This window comes from Eumetopias jubatus, unplaced genomic scaffold, assembly GCF_037043125.1.
Source record: "Eumetopias jubatus isolate StellerSeaLion01/CBP00866 unplaced genomic scaffold, mEumJub1_p1.0 scaffold_10, whole genome shotgun sequence".
Lineage (NCBI taxonomy): Eukaryota > Metazoa > Chordata > Mammalia > Carnivora > Otariidae > Eumetopias > Eumetopias jubatus.
In genome coordinates, this window is record NW_028274816.1 from 96,774,748 (window position 1) to 96,793,616 (window position 18,869).

Genomic DNA, 18,869 nt, shown 5'->3' on the forward strand with positions numbered 1-18,869 from the left:
CTGGGGAGAGGGGGTTCTCACCGGCCCCCAGATGGTGACACAGTCCTCTAGGCTGTCCCGGAAGTTGTTGGGCTCAAAGGGGTGCCAGTGGGTGAAGCTCACAAGGCTCCCATCAGACCACTCAAAATTCATCTGCAGTTTTAAGTCATTGAGGCCGATCCACAGCTCCTCCACCTCTGGGGTGCAGCGGGAGAGAGGGGAGAGAGCGCACGGAGAGGTCAGCCTGGGCCACCAGCGGCAGACGGAGAGACGGCCCCAGGACCTCTTGGGCAGGACAGGACGGGCACTGAGGAGGCCCTGCCCTCGGGCCCGGGAGTGTGGACGAGCAGCCCCTCACCTTGCTTGATCTGCTTGGTGATGAACTCCAGCTCGGCCATGCTGTGGATGCTGAGCAGGTCGCCCCCGCCCCGCAGACACGCCTTCTTGGACTCGGGCCAGCTGCGCTTTTCGGCCTGCAGGCGATAGCAGTGGCCCTGGAAGGGCTGCCAGCTGGGCTCGCACTCCACCTTCACGTTGGCCCACACGTCTGCAGAGACCCACGAGGCGCTGGTCAGGGACCGAGCCGCCCAGCCTGGGTGCCCCGACCCGCCGGGTGTCCCCTCGCCCCCACACCTGTCTCAGATCAGCCCCGGCCACCTGATGCAAAAAAGACCACGCCCTCCAGGGAGGCTGGAAGCCCAGAGGCAGAGCCCCAGGAGGTGGTGGCAGATTTCACCCAAGACAGGACGGATGGCCCCTCCAGCGGGGGGTGGGGGGGGGTGGGTGGTTTCAGAAAGGGATGGGGGGGGACTCAGGTCAGACCAGCCCTGGGAGCCTCAGTTTCCTCCTCCCTAAATGGGGTTCCTAAATGGGGTTTCCTATTCTAGATTCAAACTTCGCTTATCTCCACCTTGCTTAATAAATGAAACCACTGTCACTACCTCAAAGAGCATATATTGAGTGTGGACTTGGTGCTGACCCTGGCAGTCCAGGATGAAGGGATGGGGCAGTGGGGGGCCCACCAGGCCTGCGGCCCAGGAAGTCACTGCCGACTGGAAGGAATCCCTTAGTGGGGATTTCTCCTCTTGCTCCTTCCGCGACCCACTGGGCTCCACCCAGGGCTGTGAAACCCACCAGTAACAGGCTCTTCCTCACCCCCGCTTCCGTGCATTTCAACTTCACTGTCTAGGACTGGGGTCCCAGAGCAGCTGAAGCGAACAAGCCCTCACTTGGGCCTTGGCAAAAAGAAAACAAGACTTCACTGAACCGCCCACAATGTCAGTCTCAGGCAGGATTCTGCCTGGCCAGGAGGGAAAGCATGTGCCCACTCGAAGCATCACCCCAGACTGGGATTCTGGGATCCACTCCATTCTGCGAGACGCTCCAGGGTCCAGCATACTGTTTCTCAGAGGCCCGGCAAAGTGGGGAGCGCTGAGCCTGAGCAGACTCGCTCCTGGGCTCAGGCTTGTCAATCATCTCAGCCTCCCCAGCTAAGACCCAAGGCTGCCGCCACAGACAGAACCCAAGCTCAGACCTGAGGGGGCCTTCTTTGGCTGTTGGGTGGAAGGAAACTCAGGAAATGTGGATGCTTTGGGGGCACAATGGTGTCTGCCTTTGGAATGACATGCCTTGTGTGATGAGACCCAGAAGGCAGAACCCATCCAAAAAACTGTTCAGAGTGGGATGGAAGAGACAATCCACGGCCACAGATGTATCTGCAGATCCATGAGGCCCCACAGGAGACTTCCCCCAACAGCGGTCACACTGGGAAGATCTGGGGACAGAGGACTTGGTGAGGGGCCAGGCCTGCAGGGGGCCACGGGTAGGCTAGGCTTGCCCAAAGGGGGGGGCCCTCCTTCCTTCGCAAAGCAGCCTCTGAGAAGACCTAGAATTGGTGCCTGCCGCAGACTCCCTCCTAGAACTGAGGTGCTCTAGATGCGGGGCGCCAATGTTGTAAACCTTTGCTCCTGACCCCTTAGGAGAGGAGGAGAGAAAGCAGTGGCTGGTGGTGGCCCTGAGTCAATCTTTGGATACTTTAATGGTCTCTCTCTGTTAGTTCTTTACTTTCTGTGAGTCTGTGGATTTTTTCTGGGTTTGACGTATTTTCCTTGTTTAAAAAAAAAACAAAAAACACTCCCTCTTCGCCGCTCCCATGGTTACTGGACTACCAGAGTAGCCCTTCCAACTGACACTGATAAACATCCTCTGCCACCTATGGGCATGCTCCTTAGGGCCAGGCCAGGTCTCCAGCCTTATGACAACCCTGCAAGGGGTCGGAGTTTATTCGCGATTTGCACTCAGAGACCGAGCTGCTTGCCCAAAGCCACACACCAGGGAGGGTCACGGTCCCCAAAGCAGTGCTGTGCCCATTGCCCCAACCTCTTCCATAGGCCCCAAGAGCCATCTCTGTGAATCAGAAATGGGAGCAAGACATTCCCTGGCTTAAAAACCTGCAGAGGCTCCCCACGGCCTACCTGGCCCCACCCAAACTGGACCCAGCAGCCAAGACCCTCCGGGGACTGGCTGTGACCTGCCTTTCTGAACTGCTCTCCTCCGCACACCCTCTAAGCCAGCGCATCTCGGCTGCACCTGCACATGCATGGGGTGAGGATCTTATGAAGTGCAGGTGAGGGGGCGGGGGCTGAGATTCTGCATTTATAACCAGGTCCCAGGGGATGCTATGCTGCTCCTCAGAAAACCACACTTTCAGGGATTAGAGTCTAGACTCCGACCAGACCGCAATGCTCACCAAACTGAAAGCCGCTGTATACTTCCATGCCTCTATGCCTTTGCACATGCCCTTCCCTCTGCCAGGAATGCCCTTCCCTCATACCTCTTCATGACTTCTTAAACTTACAGTAAACTTCAAAGGCCCAAAAAAATGTCACTTCCACAAAACCCTTCTTAACTCCCAGGGACTTATGCAATTTCTTCTCTAGGTATTTCTTCTTCTTTACCATTGATTACACATATTTTTATAATGGCTCAGGACTCACGCTATTCTAATTGTGTGTTGAGATGTCTGTCACCCTCCAGCAGAGTGTGACTACTGCGAGGACAGTGCGAATTGCCAGCATTTAACACAGTTCTCGATGAACGTTCTCGGGAAGAATTAATGGAGCATTCCACTTGTCCCTCAGCACAGAGAGGGTCAGAGTCTGCGGATCAGACAGCCCTCGAGCTGCGGCCCTGGGAACCCTCCCAGCCCCCGCGCCAGGCCCTGGGCTCCGCTCACCCGGAGGCGGGCGCTCGGCCGTGGCGTTGGGCTTCTTCTTGCACACATAGGGCAGTGCGATGCTGCAGTCGCGGTTCTGCCAGCCGCCAGAGGACTCCGTGCGGATCACCCCGCAGTTCTCCTCGCTCGGGTTGTCCGGCTGATCTGTGGGGAGGGCAGGGCGCCAGCACCCCAGGATAGAGGAACTCACACCCCGGCCCCTGGGCGCCCCTCGGAGCCTCCTGCTACCGGGTGGGGTGGGGGGCTCGCTGCCTCTCCTCCAACCCCCAGCCCACGTGGTCTGGAAGCCTCCACCCAGCCCCGGTACGGGCCCGATGCCTCCCTGGCCAGGCCTGAAATCCCACCCGCTCCCCGAGCCCTGCGCTCCGAGGAGAGGGCATGAAGTTCTAGGGGGGCCCAGTCCAGGAGCCGGAGGCGGGGGGGGGCCCTGCCCCACCCCCCCCCACACCGCCTGGAGCAGGGCACCAGGAGAGGAATAAAGAAGGCCTTTGCAGCCCCCAGGCCGCCCTGCGCCCCGAACCCCACGCCTCACCGCTCTCCCAGTTGAGGTACTTCAGGGGCGAGTTGTCGGACCACTGCCAGCCTCCACTGGTGTCCAGGTCGTTAAGGCCAATCCACAGTGTGGAGCTGTAGCCAGTGAGAAGCCCTGACGGCAGGACAGGCGTGGTGAGGAAGGGATCGCCCCACCCTCACCCCTCTCTGTGCCCCCCACCAGTGGCCTCCCTGCCCCACCAGCAGAAAGGGCTCGGGGCCCTCCGAATATGGGGAGCGGGTCTCAGGCTCCTGCCCCGCCCCCCCACCCCAGTGTGCCCCTGGGGGTCAGGCCCAGCACCCCTCCCCCACAGTGCCTTGCCATCTCACCGTTGATGTAGGTCTGCTCGTGGATCTCAGTGATGCTCAGCAGGTCTGCCCCCTGCTGCTCGCAACTGGCCCAGGCCTCTCTCCACGACAGTGTGGACTGGAAGTTAAACTGGTAGCAGCTGTCAGTCAGCTGGTCCTTGTCCCAGAAGGTCTCACAGTCATTACCTGCCACCATAACAACAGTCCCTCAAGGAGTGCAGAGCCCCCCCCCCCACATGCTGCTCCGGGGTACGAGGAGGGGCATCTTATCACCCCAGTCCCGAAAGTTCTTCCACTGGGGCCCTGAGGCCCCTGCCGGTCAGCCTCCCGCCGGGCGCCGCCCTGGCCCACCCGGTCCACCCCGCTCTCACTCTTGATTGGGCAGAAGCCCCAGCGTTCGTCCTTGCCGTAGTCCTGGGTGGTGGCACACCACAGGTGCCCGTCCTCACGGCCCGTGCTGGTGCAGCTGTGGAACCACTGGTTGTCATACTTGAAGGGGATGGTGCATGGCTTCCCGTGGGAGTTCCCCTGGATGGTGTAGACCTCTGCGGGAAGGGAGCCGGTCCCTTGGCGTCTGGACCCCAGAGGCTGCCCGCCTCCCTCCGCCCTCAGGGAAAATCCCCTGTCCCAGGGAGCCAGGGATGGGGCCCCCATGCTAAAGCCAAAGTGGTGCCTAAGGCTTTAAAGTCTCCCTCTGCCATTAGGTCAGCGCAGGAGCCTGGGAGAGGACCCGCCGCGCATCCCATAGGGCTTGGAAGGGGTTCCCCGTAAAGCCTGTCCAAAAATCCAGCTGCCCCTCCCCCCAAGTTCCATCTCAGAACTCAGGATGTCTTCCAGGAAAAGGACCCCCAGGACGGAGCTGTCCACCACGAAAAGCCCCGCACTGGGTGACTCGGATCCCTGGTCACCCCTGCAAAATGGGGATGAAGACACCTATGGGAGTTACTCTGGGGTCTACCCTGGAGCACGGGCCTGGAAGGGGATTCTCATTTAATTTTACATTATACACTTTTGTACTGTTTGAGGTCTTTACAAGCACGTAGTCATTTTGTAGTGTCTTAAAAATAAATGCTTGGAAGTTAATTTTCTTAATTATTCCCACATGCTTCCCACTGCCATTAAAGATAGGGCTGCCGAAGGTCAGCAGAGGCCAAAGGCCCCGTCACTCCTGCATCTGTCTCTCTGTGGGGCTCCAGGCCTCCCAACACCGGGGGGCCCCACCCCTTCCCCGCAAACAGCCTCTCACCATAGTAGGGCCTCGCACACAGATCCTCATCGCTGCCGTAGATGCGCCACTGGCCACTGCGGGTCTGGTCGCCGCGCTCAGGGCCGCCAGCCTTGGATGTGTTGCCAGTGCGACCCCCCAGGAGCTGGGACAGCTGGTCACCCAGCGTGCGACAGTGCCAGCGAAGATTCAGTGCCTCCCGGTCACATTCGTACAGGCCCAGGGAGGCTGTGGTGTTGGTGCCCGGCCAGCCTGTACCCAGGCACTGCATGGTGCCCAGGCTGAAGAGCCGGTTTCGGGAGACCCACTTCCAGCGCTGGGCGGGGAGACTGGCGTTGCAGGCTGGGGAGACTCTGACTTGCCCACCCTGGGCCTCCAGGCAGCCCTGCAGTCCGTGGCTGAAGATGAGGAAGACGTTGGGCTCTGGAAGGGAAGGCGGGACATGAAGCCATCACAAGGGCTCTCTGGGCTGGTGGCTCCTGATGGCCGGTGCCACCTTCAGACGCTGCCCCTGAGCCTGGCGCTGGGTTGTGAGCCCTCTCTCATATGGTAAATCACTCAGTCCTCACCCCCAACACTCTGGGGTGGAGGGGAGAGGCAGTGCCACCCTCCTGTGCCCAGATGAGGCAGAGCCTGCATGGCCAGCCTCAGCTCTAGCACCACGCTCAACCTAGAGGCAGGACTCAGCCCTCCGTGCCACCTGCAAAAGCAAACCCAACTCCACATGGCAGGCTGCGTACTGTATGCTTTTCCAAAGGTCTTATGAGGAGCAGTGGAGATACTAACATCACACGGCACGTTGCAACTTTATCCCAATCTCTGTGACATAGAGTGGTTTTCACACCGAAGTTCCTCTCTGGCCTGCCATAATTTGTCTTGTTCTTCTCGTTTGCCCCTCAGCTCCCCTGGCTCCTTCTTTTCCTGACTTCTAGAATCTTCCCAACACACCCCTCCCCATATCCAACCGTTCACGCCTCCCATAACCATGTCACACCTTACTTTGTAAGCAGCATTTAGCTCTATACAGGGCATCCCCCAATCCTGCATCGTCTCACTGTGCAGACACTCCAGGGAAGGCAGGGGAATCCAACCTGCACCCAAGCACGCTGACTTCACAAATTAAGAAATCAAGACGTAAATGTATGGAAAGTAGATAGTGGTTGCCTGGGGCTGGGCTGGGGGTGATGGGAATGGGACTGCTAAGGGGTACAAGGTTTCTTTTGGGGTGATGAAAACGTTCTAAAGTTAGACTGTCGTGACAGCTGCCAAATTCTGTGAATACAGTAAAACCCAATTAATTGCACATTTTAAATGGATGAGTTCTTTGATATGTGAATTATATCTCAGTAAAGCTGGGAGAGAGGAGGGAGGGAGGGGAAGGAAGGAAGGAGAGAAGGAAAAAAGGAAGGGAGGGAGGGTAGGAAGTATAAAAAAGGGAAACATGGTTCGTTTAGAGAAGTGACCTGCTCAGTGTCATGTAGCCAGGAAGCAAACCCAGGCCTGACACCCACATTTCAGCACCTTCTACTTGTTCCCAGGCTGCCACTGTAGTACACAACACACACACAGCACGTCCCTTTGCATCCATTAGCCACTAGCCCCTCAGGATAATTTCCATGTCTTGAAGGCATGAGTCTGACTGCCAGGGCTCAAACCCCAGCTCGTGACTTGGGCAAGTTGCATTACCTCTCTCTGACTCAGTTTCCTCATCAGACTACTGTGAAGATTAAATAAGAGACAACATGTCAAGTGTTTGGGACAGGGTCTGGCACACAGTAAGAGCACTGTAAATTACTATTGTTGCCATGACGATGATTACTCTTCCATGTTACACGCAGAGAAATTGACTAAGGGTAGTGAAATGATCTGACCAGTCCCGAGACTAGTCAGAGATGGAGCTGAAATTCGGCCCCGGTCTTCTGAGTCCAAACCTCAAGCTCCTTCTGCTCCACCATGGCCTTATCATCCCTCTTTAATCCATTCTCCGTGGCCAGCCAGGACGATTTTTAAAAGATGTAAATAAGTTCCCCCCAAAATTATTTTTCTTTTTCTTTTTATATATATATATTTTTAAAGATTTAATTATTTATTTGAAAGAGAAAGAGAGCATGAGCGGGGGTGGAGGGGAAGGCAGAGAGAGGGAGAAGCAGACTCCCCACTGAGCAGGGAACCTGATGCGGGGCTTGATCCCAGGATCCCGGGACTATGACCAGAGCCGAAGGCAGCCACCTAACTGATTGAGCCACCCAGGTGCTCCAAAGTACCAAAAATTTATAAAAATGATATTGGAGTGTTGAAAGTCGTAAAGGAAACAGTGATGAATTCAGTGACATAGTAATCTTTTTCATGGCAAAAAAAATACCATAAACAAAGCCAGAATTCCAATGACAAAAACATATATAACTTATTGGTGGTAAATATCTTATTCCCTAATATAAGTTTCCCATAAGTCTCCCTCCTGCTTAAAGCCCTTCAAAGGCAATTCATCACTCTTCAAATAAAATTCAAACTTCTTACCATGAGCTACAGATCCTATATGGTGTGGTCCTGCCTACCAGTCTGATCTTGGATCACACTCTTTCCCCTTGCTCAAGTCACATTGCCCTCCTTGCCCTTCCTTGAACAGGATTGGTACTTCCTTCTTTTCTTTAAGATTTTTTTTTAAAGTAATCTCTACACCCAATGTGGGGCTCCAACTCACAACCCCAAATCCAAGAGTCACAAGCACCCCAGGCTTGGTACTTTCTTGCCTCAAGGCCCTTGCACGTTTTCCTCTGCCCGGTATTTCACTTTTCAAAAAAAGTCACATCTTTATTTTTTTTTTTAAGATTGATTGATTGATTTTAAAGAGAGAGCACACATGCGAGTGCTCGAGCAGGGGGAGGGGCAGAGGGAGAGGGAGAGAATCCTCAAGCAGACTCCCCACTGAGTGTGAAGCCCAACACGGAGCTCTATCCTAGGACACTTAGATCATGACCTGAGCCAAAATCAAGAGCTGAATGCTTAACTGACTGAGCCATCCAGGCGCTCCAAAAGTCCCATCTTTAAAGAGGCCCTTCTGGCATCATCTAAAGTAGCCACCCAGTTACCCTCTATCATATTGTTGGATTGTTGTTCTCTTCACAATATTTATTATTATCTGATTTTTTTTCAACATCTGGGGTATCTGTGTTTGTCTGATTATTTTTTTCTTGATTATGGGTCAATTTTTCCAGCTGCCTGCATGTCTAGTAATTTTTATTACATATTGGACATTATGAATAATGTTATAAAGAGTGTGGATTTTTTTTTTTTTTTATTGTATACAGGATGTTGTGGATGACATGTTACAGGAAGTCTGGATTTTTTTTTACCTTCCTACAAAGAATGTTGAGTTTTGTTCTGGCAGGCAGTTAAATTACTGGTGGATCATTTTGATCCTGTAGAGGCTTGGTTTTAGGCTTTACTAGGGTGGGGTTGTTTTGGTTTGCCTTTAGTCTTAGGGTGCGGCTGTTAGCCTCGGGTTTAATCATAAGGTGAGATGCTTCTGGAGTTTCAAAGGAAAAACTTAGGCAATGATCAAGCCCCTCTAACTTGGTGAAACGTGAATTCCAGACTCTGTTCCCTCAGCACCAGGCAGCATCTGAAACCTCTGCCTCTCTTCTGTTTTCTTGGTGGGTTTCTTAATGCCTCACCCCGCCCAGGCACAGTTTATTAGTCGCCAAGGATTTGAGAATTGGTAAGAGAACACTGTTATGGCTCCTTCCTTGGCAGGATTTTCCCTCTTGATTTTCAGCTTTTCTGGTAGCCCTAAACAGTGACCAGTAGAACAACCACTTTCTGTTTGAGGTCCTCAAATGGGGCAGTGCTCTCAGGGGGAGTCACTGCTTAAATGAACCCCTCACCCCATCTGCTTCTTTGCTTTTGGAGACGGTTTCCTCCCCAGCATCTGGCTGTTTTTAATTGCCCTCAAACTCTGGTGTTTTATATTATATCCTTTGTCTGTAAGTCCCCTTGGCCAGAGAGTTAGACTGGTGCAAGCTACCCTGCAATTTCCAGAAGCAGAACTCATTATCTGACATGCTTCTATTTTGTGTCTCTCCTCTAGTTCATAAGCTCCCAAGGACTCTCTGTCTTTCCCACTACTGTATCCAAAGCACCTACAATTCTGCCTGACACACAGTAGTGCTTCATAAATACTGGATGAACACATGAATGAATGAACGAATGAATGAATGAATCTCCTGCCTAGGTAATAATCACAACCAATTCGTCAATCTTTCTCTTCCCTGTCCCAGCTGCCAAATTAATTTTCCTAAAACAGAGTCCCCACAGCTCCTGTCACCTAGTGCTTAAAACACCACGGTAAGGAGGCTGGTGGGGCAGGGACATTGGTCTGCTGTATTCTTCAACGCCAGCATGGGGTCCTCTCTGCCCCCTCCCCTCAACCTGCTCCTTCCTTTCCAGCCACCCTCTAGAGCCATAAACTGGCCCCAGGACTTGATCCAGGCCTGCCTAAGCCTCCTCTAAGGACTGGGTACTTGATTCTCAGAAACTCCCTTCCAGTGAGGACAGTCAGTGGTAACAGAAAGTAGCCCTCGACAGGGGGTAGGGAAAGGGCCTGGGACCGGAAAAGGGAGAAAACAGTCCTTGCTTTTATAGATGTTTCTCAGAGATGGGACTGGACAGTGCAGCCCCAACACATCACAGGAGCCCACAGCAGCCCAGGGGGTAGAACCCTCGCCACCCACCCCGCAACCAGAAAACCCACACATGGGCTGAAACAGTCCAACCAGGTTGCGCAGCCGTAATAAGCAGCAAATGAAGGGTCTGAAAGAGGTCCATGGCAGTCAGAAGAGACAGTCCCAGGACCAGGCCACCTGCCCCTCACTTGACAGATAAGGAAACTGAGGCCCAGAGAGGGGAAGAGATTAGGACGCCCAGCTGCAGTACAGTTCAAGGCCTGTTTCTTCCTCTGTCACATGAATCATGGCTGCAAGTCCCCTCCTTCCTCTGATGTCCTAGGTTCTGGGTTCAAATGCACAGATCTTCCTGGGGTGCCTGCTATGTGTGTGGCACGTCCCAGGCAATGCTGGGGCCATGAGGAAACACACGGCACTGTCCTAGTTAGAGAACAGTGGGTTCAGACACCGCAGGACATGAGGCAAACAAGCTCTTAAAACCCAGGTGTCTGGGGGCGTAGGAGGGAGGTGAGCCTTCTGGGGGTGGGGAGACTCTCTGAAGACAGTGAGGGTCTGGAGGAGGCAGGGGTGGAGAATGCAAGTCGAAGAACTGCCTTGGCAGCAAATGAGAAAAGAGCAAGGAATTTGGGAGCTCAGGGGAGGAGTGCAGGAGAGCTGCAAAGCAAAGGGGAGGCTGAGGGGGAGTCTCAGAGGTGGATCCCGGGGACTCTGCCAAGCTGTGGGCCGGGGGGCTCTTGGGAGAGCATTTTCCACCCAAAGTCTAGAGGTGTGCCTGGGCCCTCGCGGAAAGGAGCCTCTTTCTCCAGGGCACGATGCAGGAAGAGATCAAGCCCAGCCTTGGCCGAGGTGGAAATGCTAAAGGAGAAATGGAAGGACACAAATGCGTTTTGAGAACAGACTGTCTTCTTCGCGTCCCTGTGCTCAGCCAGCACACGTGAAGCAGCAGAGGGAGCTCAGGGGACAGAGGCCTGGTGCCCCCGTCCTGGGAAGGACCCCTCCAGTCTTACCCACCCCGTAGCCTCACTCCACATGCCTGGGGAGCGTCGGGTGTCGCTGCAGGGAGTGGAAATGCCCCTCACTAGGGATGTGGTATGTCCCTCATCAAGGACAAAGATGACCTGCATTTTGTTGGCAACCACACCATGTCCAGCACAGTGCTGTGCACCAGGTTGTGTGGCTCCTTAGGTACTCGTTCAATAAATGAATAAATAAATGAATGAAACCAGGCAGGTGACTGTGCATTGAGCACACCCATCAATTCATTCATTCAACAACTGTGTGTTGAGAATTTCACAGGTATCAGGCAGGGTGCCAGGCACTGAGAGTACAGTGGTGAGCAACAGAGAACAACCCATCACCATATGGTCTGGTAGGCACCGGGCTCCCCATGGAAGATCTGGGGATCGTAAGAGAATCCTTGAACCTCACTGAACTGCCCCCTTAGTCTCTGGCCTTTGTTTCTGTCGGCCCAACAAACGTCCTATGGCTTCTTCTTCTTATTTATAATTTCCTTGCACTGTGCTCTGGCTACGTGAGCGGGCGTGAAGTCTCACTCCTGGCCAGTAAGAGTGTCCAACCCCCAGGCACAGTGATTGGGCATATAACTCAAACAGGGCTGATGGGAGGCCTCTCCTGGAATGTGTGGTCTTCTCTCTCTGCGGAGATCGTGAAACTGGGGCTGCCAATGGCCATGTTTCCTGCCACGAGGAAAAGACCTTCCTGCTACAGACAAGAATGGAGACACTCCAGAAAGAGACACAGCTGAGCAATGGAAGGGTGAGGAAGTGGGTCGTCCTGTGCAGAACACTCAGTCCCAGACCCTGAGTTCCTGTGGCTCTTCCTCCAGCCTGTGAATCACACTCAGGCTCATCTGCAGCCATATTCCCCTGTTGTGCTGAGCTTGTCTGCACTGGGGTTCTGTCCTTGGAACCGAAAGAATCCTGACCAACACACAACCCTATGTCTTGGAGCCAGAGACTTTCTCCCAGCCTCCTTAACTCCCCGGAGGCTGTCCCTCCAGGATTCCCTCTGACCCTCAGACCAGCAAATGAGCCTCCCGTGCTTATCAGAGGAGGCCTTGGAGGCCACACCTCCACCCCATCCTCCTGATCACCCTTCTGGCTGCTCCCCTGGAGGCTCTCACTCATGCAGATGACACGCGTTTCTGAAGCACCGTACTTGGTCCTACGGGGGAATTAAACAATCCGGCCTCTGGCCTCCTGACATTTGCAATGAGGCTGGAGGGGCAGAACTCTCGAAGCCAATCCCATGACAAAGTTACAAGCAACACATCAGCAAGTGTGCAGAACTGCCAGGTCCAATTCATAGTGCGTGGCTAGGGGGGAAGGTGTCAGACAGAAAGGATTTTCCAGGTAACTGACATCTAACAGGAATCATTCTGCTGCAACGTTCGCGCTTCCTTGCTTCTCAGACATCCGGGTTATCACCCTGGACATCTATGCCTGTGCTCAGAGGCAACTGGGTTTTAAAAGCTATGTGCCCTACGCTGAGTAGCTAACGTCTCCTCCCTCCTTGTTGACCGTTACTGTGGCCTCTTTTCCTTTCCCATCTGCTGTAAGGTACACGCAATGCTTTGGTGGAGTCCTGAGGCTGAGTGCAGAGGCTCAGAACTGTCTGTCTCTGGGGAGCAAACCTCTCAACTGTCCCAGCGGCTTCCGGGACTCCGTCCAGCAGCGAAGGCAGCCAGAGGTCTGACCTCGGATAAGACGGCTGCTCTCCATTACAAGTGAAAGACATCGTGCCGAAGGAAACAGAGGGGAAGTTAATTCTAGCAGCGTGCCTGGCACTCAGCAGACTCAATAAAATCTGCTGAATGGGAGGCATATCGAGCAAAAGCCGGAGAGGCACCAGCCAGAACAAGAACAAAGAAGGATGTGCCAAGGTGGGGGGAATGGCAGGAGCAGAGACTGGGGGACCCAGCGACCAGCCTGGCTCCGCTCCTAGGGACCAACACTGGGGACTGACCACATTTGGTCCTCCAGGGCATGGCAGGGTGAGCGCCATTGCTGAGCCTCTCTGCAGCCGGCCCCCCTCCTCAGGCCTCCTCAGGCCATGCAGAGGCAAAGGGTCATCCCAGGGAGAGCTAGGGGCCGCAAGGCCCCAGCCAAGAGCAGCAGCTGTTTTCAATAAGCTGTTTGGCCCTGAGGCCAGGCCTGGAAATGTCCCTGAGTCAGCAGAAGCTGCCAGCCCCGCCCTGTTGAAGGGCCAACCCTGGGGACCCAGCACCCCACCCCGCCCCACCTTCTGCTGGAGGCTCCGCCCATGTCCAGGCGCACACTGGACCTGGGTGGGGTGGTGGGGTGGTGGGGTGGCGGGGGCGGGGGGGTGGGTAGCGGGTCATCCCTTCCATAGAGCGCAGGGCAGTTACATGACATGGAGGCTCGATGCCCTGTCCAACTTTGCAATATCCCCACCCAAATGCTGGGCTCTTGTGGCCTTCTGAGTACCCTCCACCCTCCAAGCTTTTCATACTCTCCTCCCTCCTCCCAACTGCCCCTGCATTCCAGCCAGGCCAAACTGCCGGCTCTCCATTGCTTAAAGTGCATGTGACTCCACTGGGCTCATACAGCCCCATGTGCTACTGCCACACGTGAGTGCCCTGTGTCTCTCCCTCGCTCCCTTCCCCCTCGCTCCCTTCCCCCTCGCTCCCTCCAGCCATGGTGAGCTCCCTCTATCACTTATTTCTAGAGATGCTCTTCTTCCCCCTTGCAAAATGTGACAGGCTCCGTTTCAGGAAGACGTTAAAGCAAATTCTGAACAGGGACTGGGTTAAGAGGTGGGCTTGTCACCTTCACCTAATAAACGCAAAAGAGAGGCGATGTGAAGGGGGTGGTGGGGAACGGGATTATACATAAATTCGGAAAGACAATTTTCACCCTCCCCGCAACTCTGCCTTGCCGGGTCCCCTGGGTCCCCAAGGTCGTGCCGACTATGGCTGGCCCCTGGGGCTCTCTGAGAACGCAAACACTCACCAGCCCTGGCCTCCCCCCTGGCGATTAAGTGGTGTTTAATCTCACCCTCTGCTGGCTTTTGTCTCCTCAAACTAAAGCATCACAGTCTTTGCGGCCTGTCCTCTCCCCGGCCCCATCTTGCAGAATGAAACGGGGGTGCTGCCGGGCCCAGACAGAAGCGATCTCGCCTCCAAGCTCGGGTCAGACCGTCCGCTCCCAGGCAGCTCCTCTGCCCTTTCCCCAGCTCTCCTCCTCACCCGAGCATCACAGGGGCGGACGACCCCTTCCTCCTCACCCCACCCGCAGGACCTGAGACGCAGGGAGCCGCCGGCCCTCGGAGTTCTAGGTGTGCGCTGTCGTGCCCCCCCCGCCTCGGTGCACCCCCTTTCTCGACCACGCGCCCCCCTCCTCGGTGCGCCCTCGTCCTCGGCCGCGCGCCCCCCTCTGTGCGCCCCCCTTTCTCGGCCACGCGCCCCCCTCCTCGATGTGCCCCCGTCCTCGGCCGCGCGCCCCCCTCCTCGGTGCGGCCCCTCGGTGCGCCCCCCAACCTCGGGCACGCGCCTCCCTCCTCGGTGAGCCCCCTTCCGCGGCCGCGCGCCCCTCCTCGGTGCGCCCCCTATCCTCAGCCGCGCGCCCCCCTCTGTGCGCCCCCGTCCTCGGCCACGCGCCCCCCTCGGTGCGCCCCCCAACCTCGGGCACGCGTCCCCCTCCTCGGTGCGCCCCCTTCCTCGATGCGCCCCCCTTCTTGGCCGCGCCCCCCTCCTCGGTGTGCCCCCGTCCTCGGCCGTGCGCCCCCCTCTGTGCGCCCCCCGTCCTCGGCCGCGCGCTTCCTCCGCGAGGTGTCGCCCCCTCGCCGGCGCCCCCTCTCGGCAGCGCTCCCCGGAGTGTTCCCGCGCGGGGCCTCCCTCCCCAATCCCGGCGGCGAGGTCAGCCGGCTTCCCGCCCCCGTCCGCGAACGGCGGGTCTGCGCGGCCCGCAGCCCCCGGCGCCGTCTGCTAGCCCGAAGCCAAAATAAACAGCCCAAAGCCACTTCCTTCCCCAGGGGGCCGCTTTCACCACGGCGGCGGCGCGGGTCGCGGCAGGAAGTGGCTTTCTGGGCCAGCACCATCCAACCCCATTGACCCGCCCGCCAAGGGCCGAATTCCGGAGTCGGGACCGGAGCCCGGCTGAGGAATCACCTGCGCAGCAAAGCGCACCCTTCCGGGCCTGCTGGGGCACCACCCTTGTTTTATTTATCTGTAGGAGGAAGTGAGGAACAGATAAGTTCGTAAAGTCTCTGACAGCAGAGCCCTCTGGGGCCCCAGCCACAGCGCCAGGTTGGGTACTCCATACCTGGTTGACTGAGGATGAAGGAATGAATGAGAGAGAGAATGAATTTATTAGGAAACACTCGGGCAAATTTGGGGAGAACAATATTTTTTTAAATTTAGTTTGGGGGTGCCTGGGTAGCTCAGTCGGTTGAGACTCTTTATTTCAGCTCAAGTCATGATCTCAGGGTGGTGAGATGCAGCCCCACATCTGGCTCCCGGCTCAGCAGCGAGTTTGCTCCTCCCAGCCCCCACACTCACGCGCTATCTCTGTCTCAAATAAATAATCTTTAAAATTTAGTTCTGACAAAGTGGCTGCAGAGGTGTGTGGGGGTGGGGGGAGTAACCTAAAGCTCAAATATTAGAAGCCCCCATGCTCACTGCAGAATCAACAGAAGAATTTCCTTTGGGCCTTTCTGTGTTTTCCAATTTTCCACACTGAAATAATTTTTTAAAAATGTAGACACCTACTCACAAAATAGAAACGTGTAGAGAATTATACTGAATGTAATGGTTTGTTTGCTTGAAATTGAGGTTTCAAATATAAACATTCACTAGAAACATTTTGTTAACAATTTCCAGATAAGAGTTTTTCAAAAAACACTTGAAAAACAGGGTAGGGATTCCCACCCCACTGCACAAGAGGTCCTTATTGGCCTCTCCACATCCTGGGCATTTGCCTGGCATGGTCTGGACTCACAATAAATGTTTGTCAAATGACAAATGAGGGGCGCCTGGGTGGCTCAGTCTTTAAGCGTCTGCCTTTGGCTCAGGTCATGATCCCAGGGTCCTGGGATCAAGTGGCATCAGGCTTCCTGCCCAGCGGGAAGCCTGCTTCTCCCTCTCCCACTTCCCCTGCTTGTGTTCCCTCTCTCGCTCTCTGTCAAATAAATCAATAAAATCTTTTTAAAAAAATGACAAAATGAATGTGAACTGAGGGATCTTAGAATTCATCTTGTCAATCCTTTAGCATAGTAAAATCAAACATAAACCCAAGACCAGACTTGAAAATTCCCTGTGCAGACAAAATTGGTTTAGTCATACAAGTAAAGCTTAATTTAGCTTACTTTGACACACTAGCGAAGCTACCTTGAACTGGGGTCAATACTTAACTTATGCCTCTGGAAATCGTAAGCAAAACTTAAACGGATCCCCAAAATTGATAGGGAGGCAACCACGAGCCAAGTCCCTTTTGTTTAAGAAAATTCTAACATTTTAAGTAGTCACTGTGAAGAATAATCAGTCACCGCCTCCACACTATCCAAGCTGCTTTATAACAATATACCTCGGAGCGTCATTCCATGTTTTGGTTTGAGTTCTCCTGATTTACGATCTGTCTGTGTGGGGTGTGCACAAGAAACTTTTACTAATTATACTTCAGTGATTCGTTGGCTTTACTTCTGTTTTCTGAACCTATGACAAGAATGTGGAAGCAGAAACATGGAAAGATTTGCTGACTTGTCCAAGGATCCTCATGCGACTGGAACCATGACCTTTTCATTGGAACTAAAACTTGTTAAGGTCCTAAACGGCACAATGCCAGTATTTGCTTACATAGGATGACCGTGTAATTTATTGTCGAAGATTGAGAATGAAAGGGGGAGTTTGTCATAATAACACCAGTGCAACAAGCTTGAACCAGACCAGTCTTGGGCAAACTAAGACATAAGGTCACCTTGCACTTACAGAAAGAGACATAGATCATGATGTGTAAAAGTATCAAAGTGTCAAAGGTAACGTTTTGCTAGGTACCAGGTGCAGGGTTCCAAGCCCTTCTCGTTAATCCTCATAGCGACCCTGAGAAGTAGGTTTAAAATTCCCATCTCCACTTGCCAGACGAGGAAAACGAGGTATTAAATGTGAGATCAGACATCCTGATAACACAGTTTTGGTAAGGGACAGAGCTCAGATGGGAGCCCAAATGCAGAGCCCAGATGCAGCGCTCAGCGCCAAACAACTATTCCAGGTGCTTTAAATTGATAACCCACAGGTGGGTTATATCTGGCCTTCACAGTGTGTGAAAGAAAAGTGAGCCAACCCTTAAAACTCAAGAGATGTCACATAAAAATCTGGATTTCCAGCTTCTCCTGAAAACCCTGGGAGGCCTGACAACACTGAGCCAGTGTGCCCACAGGCAGCCAGTCCCCGCGGGTGGGTGGAGCTGCCCGCCTGGGAGGGGGCTCGCTAGCTTGCCACAGTCCCCACCCATCCCTCTTGCAAACGCCCCCAGCCCCCATCCCAACACTGAGGTGGGATGAGAGTGGCCATATATTATTGTGCTTGTACAACTGTTTTCATCAGAGAGGAGAAACATTCTTCAGAATCCTGGTCTCTATTAAGAATGACCAGAGGGGGCGCCTGGGTGGCTCAGTCGTTAAGCGTCTGCCTTCGGCTCAGGTCATGATCCCAGGGTCCTGGGATCCAGCCCCGCATCGGGCTCCCTGCTCAGCGGGAAGCCTGCTTCTCCCTTTCCTACTCCCCCTGCTTGTGCTCTCTCTCTCTCGCTGTGTCTCTGTCAAATAAATAAATGAAATCTTTAAAAAGAAAAAAAAAAAAGAATGACCAGAGAGCTGTGCCTAGTTCAGAACCAAAAATAAAAAGGGGGGAGGGTCATCTTAAATGAGGCTCCACATCAAGCACGCTGTCCCTGTGACAGTCCTTTCAGGAGACATTTCTGAAGCGTAGCACAACATGACTCTGAGAAATCATGACACGTTTCATAACAAGCTTTTGCTCTACTCACTGGCAATTTCCTGACCTTCTGACGTGGCAACATCCAGGGATGACTTGTTTGGTTCTAAAAGCAAAGCATGGCACTCGTTAAAGTTAACTGAATTTAGAATCTTTTTTGCTTGGGAACCTTCAGGATCTCCCTAAAACTATATGCCAAAGAGTAAGCACTTGCTGACTTCTGCAGTGACAGGCCAATAGGACCTACTCACACTTTTTTTTTTTTGAAGATTTTATTTATTTATTTGACAGAGAGAGACACAGCGAGAGAAGGAACACAAGCAGGGGGAGTGGGAGAGGGAGAAGCAGGCTTCCCACGTGGAGTGGGGAGCCTGATGCGGGGCTCAATCCTACATGACCTGAGCCGAAGGCAGACGCTTAACGACTGAGCCACCTAGGCGCCCCTTACTCACACCTTATAAGCGCAGAGGCGCCGCAGTGGAAGGGTTGGGAGGGGGGCTCTGGACTCTGCACCCATCCAGCTTCAAGTTCCTGTGCGGGCCCTGGGGCTGGCTGCCTCACTTCTGTGGGCCTTGCTTTGGCGGGGGACACGAATGAAACCCCTCTCCTGGGTTTCTGGGAGGATTAAGCAAGAAAATGCTTGAAGATGCTCTGTATCTGGTAAGCACTCAGTAACGGAAGGTCGTCATTATTTTTTTTGATATTTAAGCAAGAGCTTCAGCCCTGACTGGGGCTGTGAGCTCAAGAATCTGTTTGTTTCACAGCAGAGAGCCTGGGAACTGGGCTTAGCAGACACTGCTATCTGGATGAGAGGAAACGATAAGAGGAAGTAAGGCCAAGGACTCGAGTGTTTGAGCTGGGCTTCAACAGAATTAAAAGAAAAATAAATTCACAGTCCAGATGTGGAATCCTCCCCCACCCCCCCGTTCCCATGGGTAC

The 18,869-nt window shown here is 54.1% G+C and overlaps 1 protein-coding gene across 4 annotated transcripts in view; it reads right to left on the reverse strand.

The window, feature by feature from the left end:
- Positions 1-18,869, reverse strand: part of MRC2 (mannose receptor C-type 2) — a 54,942-nt gene that overhangs the window by 17,397 nt on the left and 18,676 nt on the right. For all 4 annotated transcript variants that reach the window (XM_088028208.1, XM_028087536.2, XM_088028209.1 and 1 more), the window contains 7 exons: positions 5,301-5,702; positions 4,426-4,599; positions 4,076-4,240; positions 3,747-3,860; positions 3,215-3,358; positions 338-526; positions 22-176 (listed from right to left, as the gene is read on the reverse strand). In XM_088028208.1, the coding sequence (XP_087884334.1) occupies positions 22-176; positions 338-526; positions 3,215-3,358; positions 3,747-3,860; positions 4,076-4,240; positions 4,426-4,599; positions 5,301-5,702 (1,343 nt within the window). The remainder of the gene's footprint in view (positions 1-21; positions 177-337; positions 527-3,214; positions 3,359-3,746; positions 3,861-4,075; positions 4,241-4,425; positions 4,600-5,300; positions 5,703-18,869) is intronic.